General features: G+C 34.6%; 1 protein-coding gene across 1 annotated transcript; it reads right to left on the minus strand.

The window, feature by feature from the left end:
- Positions 1-296: 296 nt before the first annotated feature.
- On the minus strand, positions 297-5,137 carry LOC100378068 (charged multivesicular body protein 2a-like). Its single transcript, XM_002734468.4, has 6 exons — positions 4,989-5,137; positions 4,442-4,648; positions 2,778-2,957; positions 1,596-1,726; positions 1,023-1,084; positions 297-573 (listed from the first exon to the last, which is right to left on the minus strand). The coding sequence occupies exons 2-6, from the start codon at positions 4,613-4,615 to the stop codon at positions 449-451; spliced, it is 672 nt and encodes a 223-aa protein (XP_002734514.1). The 5' UTR covers positions 4,616-4,648; positions 4,989-5,137; the 3' UTR covers positions 297-448.
- Between the last annotated feature and the right edge of the window lie 229 nt (positions 5,138-5,366).

Raw genomic sequence — 5,366 nt, forward strand, 5'->3', positions numbered from 1 at the left:
TCTGCGAATGATGCAGTAATAAGCACCTATGCTACTTACAAATCAACAAAGATGCTTTGAATAAAAACAATACAGATATATTTATTTACATAGCCCAGGGTAATGTCCTATTCATGAAATAAGAACCCCTCTTGCCATAAACAGAATGAAATCCTGCATTAACTTTTTAGTTAATAGTCTCGTTTATACTCTTTTCTTCAGAAGATTGGGTCAAAAATAGCCATATTTTTCAAATAAAAACTTTGGCTCCAAAATTAGGGTTCATTTCCAGAAATATTGAAGAATAGAAGAAAAAAGTGCAGAAAAATTTGAACGAGAAAGTCTGGTGGTGAAAAGGTTGAAATGGGACAGTCGCTGTGCAGCCCACATTCAAATTTCTTGTAAACAAATACTGTATTTTACATGAGGTGTAGATGTAGCCTGGGACTTTATCTAAGAAAGACGTAGTCTAGTCACGCCGAAGGTTTTCCAATCTGGCTTGTAAATCGGCATCAGCATCACAAACACCAGCAGCCTGGGGTTCTTTTGCAGCCCCCTCGGCTTGTGATATCTTTCCTCCAGTGCCAGGTAATCCTACAAATGCATGAATAAGAACACAAAAAAGTGGGTCAATTTCTTTTCAAAATGCAGCATGTTTTTCTAACAAAACCGGGAAAAATGATATTTTTAGGGTGTCCGCATGTGTAGAAAAATAGGGGGTTAGACTCAGAGTTAATTTTATTGCGCTGTTGTTAAAAAACATGTGCTTGGAGTAAAGAAAGCTGGTATCAACCCAAAGTACACATGTTAACCTTGAGATGAAAACAAGATTTACAGAATATAACAACGACCACATAGTAGATGAATAGGCTGTATAGGACCATTGCATTGCAATGCACTGCAATGTATGAACAGAATGCAGGTTCTGCCCATCGATAAAGTTTAACCTATGGATGAGAAATATTCACAAAGCAATCTTGTCCTCCATTTGTTAAGACATGTGAACAAGATCTAGAAGATCAAGTGAACATAGTGGGACTCACCTGCGAGGTCATCTGTAAGTTGTAAGCCAAGTTCATCTAAAACTTGTGAAACAATTGCATCACTGTGAGAAAAAATAAAAATATATTCTGTTAATATATTTTCAAAGGAGCAAGAAGAGAAAGCATCATATTTAATAAACCTTCAATTAAATCCATCTGTGTTAAATATTCATGTTAATCATAGCCCAATCTTATAAAAGCTTAGATTTAAGAGGAAACAAATGAATCTATCACTGTATAATTTCAGGATTATACAACAAAAGACATTTACGTTAGAGATCTCGGCACACGCTGAGATTCGGGACCGAAACGTGTGTGTGAATGGTCGGGACCAAGTCGGCACATGCCGCTGCAACACTTTTTTTCTTGCAATGCTACATCAACGTGAAAAAAATCTTCCTTGCCGTTCATCTGCATGATGACTCATAATAAATACCATAACAACAAATAGATATAATTTAAATATAACAATTATTAGTATAATTATTAATACCATTTTGAGCAGCTTTGAGTTAATACACTGTACACTCATTAATAATTGGAGAGTTGACTGTTACTATGGTAACCACTTACCTTTCTTCTTCATCATCCTCATCACCCATTGCGTCATCTATTGCATCGTTCATCATCTCCTCTTTCATGTCCATTATCTCCGACTGTTTTTCAAATTCCATCATTATTTTTTGTATCTGTGGAAGTTTGAGCTGCAAAATACAAAGACAGTGTGAAATATCACTGCCAATCTTAGGTTGTATTGACTTTCCCAAATAAATATTAAACACAGATGTAAAAGACGTGATGAAGTAAAAGTGTGCTGATTTTGTACAATTGTGATTCCTATCAGATTTGATGAGTGACTCGTGTTCACCACATATCCAATGTCAGGTAAACAAAAACAAAAAATTCAATTTTCAAAGAAATTCAAACAAGCGACCCATCGCCATTGTCATATAACTGTTTATTACAGATTTCAACAGTACACATTATTGGCAAGTAGTTTTCAAGAAGCAGTCGATAATATATTTTTTCTTGAAAAATACTCACTAAAATTAGAGAATCAAAGTTATTATCGCCACATATTTTATAGATACATAAATATCAAGAATCAAAACAATTAGGCAATTTTCAAAAAGACAACAAAAATAGCATTTTTACTAAAAAAATATATCCTTAAACATTCACTAAAAATAACAAAATGATAATATTGTAACAAAATATGAAAGCAATATAAAAAGATATTTATGAAAAGTTGATGACGTCCAGCCAGATAAACAGCAACTCCATAAACACAACATAAGGCTATTTGAGTGTTTTGTACTTTCACTGATTTTTGATGAGTTGAATGTAAAATTAAGAAAAAGTTATATTCGCTGGATTTTATTTTCACTGAATCATTCCTTCAGCGAAAATAGCGAAAATTTATTTGAAGCGAAAATAAAGTATTGTAAAATAAATGTAAAATTTTCACTGGGTTTAAACTTCACTGATTTAGCATTTCAGGCATATTTAGTGGGTTTTAAATTCACAGTTTTATCATTTAGATAATATGTTCTATGCTAAATTTTACATATTCACTGGGTTTTAATTTAGCACATTTTCCAGTCAGCGAAAAAAGCGAAATTAAAACCCAGTGAATAATTATCCCCTTTACAGTATTCTACAGTATACGGTACTAAAACACCACACAAACTGACAGAATTGGATATTTTTACAGAACGGTTCCCTGTACAAGTCAATATGAATTACAGTACTTACTTGTTTATTCATGGTCTGCATGGCTTTAGTAACGCCTTTCATAGCCTTCGCCATTTCATTATTCGACCTTAATGTCTGTACTTTGAGAGACACTGCCTGTATATTGGCTCTCATCATGATAAACTTTTTAACATATCTTCTCGTCCTCACCAAATCTTTCGCCATTATTTTAACAGCGTCCTATGGAATAAACATTAAATTGTTGACTTGTGCATGGAGAAAGTTGAACTAATTTTTACCATTTTGTTCAGTTTTGGGTTTCATACAACAAAGTGGTTGGATTGGGAATAATTATAATAAGAAGGTTATTATATGAGGATAGTATAAAGTATGCACTCAGACAGTACAGCATTGCAACAACATTGCTGATACTCAAATGCTCAACTGTCTTTGTGTATAGGCCCTGCCTTTTGAAAATGGACTGTGATTAAAATCACTTCAAAATGGTATGGATTGATAATTAGCATTGTTGGGTCTTGATTTGGACAAGTGATAGATGAGTGGACTTACTGTGGTATCCTCATACAATGTAATAACCCCCATATTATATTAATTTAGGTAAGTCCAGGTAAAAAAAAAAACTGTTTCTGCCTTGAAATTTCAAAATCATTCAAGAAGGCATTTTATTTTTCTAGAAGATATGGTGGATGCAACTGCCGAATACAAATCAAACAATGAAATAAGAGGCACTGTGAATTGCACTCAACTTATCACGATGACACTTACAAATATTGTATTTTTACCTAAAAAAATGTCCTGAGCGCTTTAGTTCTGTTGGCTAGTGGGCAGAAATTAGAATTTTCTTTCCCGGCCTAACTGTCTCAACCAGGATAATCAGATGGGTGCACAAAATTTAAAACATGTGTTACTGTTTTGGACTTGCATGCATGGCACAGTCCTCGTTAATTATCAAATTTAAGATATACATTTTTGTTTATGGTAGTTGAAACATAAACATGTCTGAGATCCAGAAGCTGATGCTTGATTATGATGAATTTTTAATATTGAAATGGTTGACATTCAGTCATTTTGTATCTGATCATCAAACAAGTACTTGTCCATATTGAGAGGTATTGCTTTGAAACAGCAATAATTAAAACAAAATGGCCACCAGTCGGCCATTTTGAATACATCTGCATACAATGTATCTATAACATAATGTATAATGAATATATAAAAATTGAACATAATTGGTCAAAGTAAATGTATGTCAGAAATATGGATCTAGAACCTCATTCATTAAAACAAAATGGCCACCAGTCGGCCATTTTGAAACCGATCTGAAAAAATAAATGACGTACATCAAGGTCCCATAATGTCCAATGTCCCAACAAAATCCATCTGTAAACAGCCGAGATCCGGTTCCAGAATGCCAGAAATGCTTGATTTCAGTACATCTTGAATCAGCCATCTTGAATCAGATCGTGAAACAAATTGATGTGCATATGTATGATATTATAATTGGTCCAGGCATGTCGAAGATATAGGTCCGGACGGACACACAGACACCGCACAGAGGTTATTAGGGACGAATAAAGAGAGAATGATGAGCTTTAGCTGCTCTGACATCACTAACTGTATTACATGACGATGTATAAGTTTGTGGCTCAAAAAATGTGTGAAATAGTAAAAAACACAAACCGACTAAAACAACAAATTCTCACCATCTCTCCCTGTTTCGCCATCTTTTTAATATCAGCGATAATTTTCTTTTCTTGCTGTTCCATCTTTCCCCTCTCCCTGTCAAGATCTCTCATTGCTCGATTCAGTGCCCTCTGGTTTTGCTTCAGGATCTGTTCCGGAGTCTTCCTACTCCCGAATAACCACTCCAACGGCATCTTATATTTTTAGATATTTGTTAATCTGAAATACTGGCAAAGAAATGGGGTATAAATAATTAGTCTTCGTACAACGTAAGTCAAAGTAACATTGCCAGGGTTGGGTAGCGAAGGGTGTGACTCACTGTCAGCAGTCTGTACTTAAGTTTTCTGTTTTAGTGCAACAAATAATTAACAATAAACGATATTTTGCTTTCATGTATTTGACTGGATAAATTATTTTCGTAATAATTAAAAAAAATTTAAAAATGACAAATCAGCTGTGATCGAATATCACTCGATGACTTCCTGAATCCTTGGTGTTGTTGTCATTATCGATTATTTTGAGCTGCCAGCTCGGCTCTTGCTCGGGTGAATTTTAATCACAACGTACCTATATCTGGCCAGATGATCCCCCAATTCACTAACGGTGTCCAAAAGCTGTACAGTAATATGATGGGTTTGATAAGCTCAAGAAATAACACGACCAGAAACGAAGATACCAATGTTTATGCTATCGAACGTCGGTGACGTCATGGTCATGAGCCTGTTCGTGTTTTCTTTACTCGTGAAACAAATAAAATTAAAAAAAAAAAGATTGGCGTGACACGTCTCTGTTAAAAAAAGTAGATAATTACAGCTTAATATTTATTTTCCTGTTTGTAATACATTCCTTAAAGTCAATGGCAGAGACGAAATTTAACACAGGCCCAGGGTTTGGCCTTTGGTTTCCCAATGACTTTTGACCCTAAAAGTGCGCCCTCAACGGTAA

This window comes from Saccoglossus kowalevskii, chromosome 12 (genome assembly GCF_978046115.1).
Source record: "Saccoglossus kowalevskii chromosome 12, keSacKowa6.1, whole genome shotgun sequence".
Taxonomy (NCBI): Eukaryota; Metazoa; Hemichordata; class Enteropneusta; family Harrimaniidae; genus Saccoglossus; species Saccoglossus kowalevskii.

Bases quoted from the DNA above. Each gene is read 5' to 3' on its own strand.
- LOC100378068 (XM_002734468.4), bottom strand. From the start codon at position 4,615: ATGCCGTTGGAGTGGTTATTCGGGAGTAGGAAGACTCCGGAACAGATC. The intron at 2,958-4,441 runs GTGAGAATTTGT...TTTATTCCATAG, and splicing joins TGGCGAAACAGGGAGAGATG to GACGCTGTTAAAATAATGGC. The intron at 574-1,022 runs GTGAGTCCCACT...ATGCATTTGTAG, and splicing joins ACTTACAGATGACCTCGCAG to GATTACCTGGCACTGGAGGA.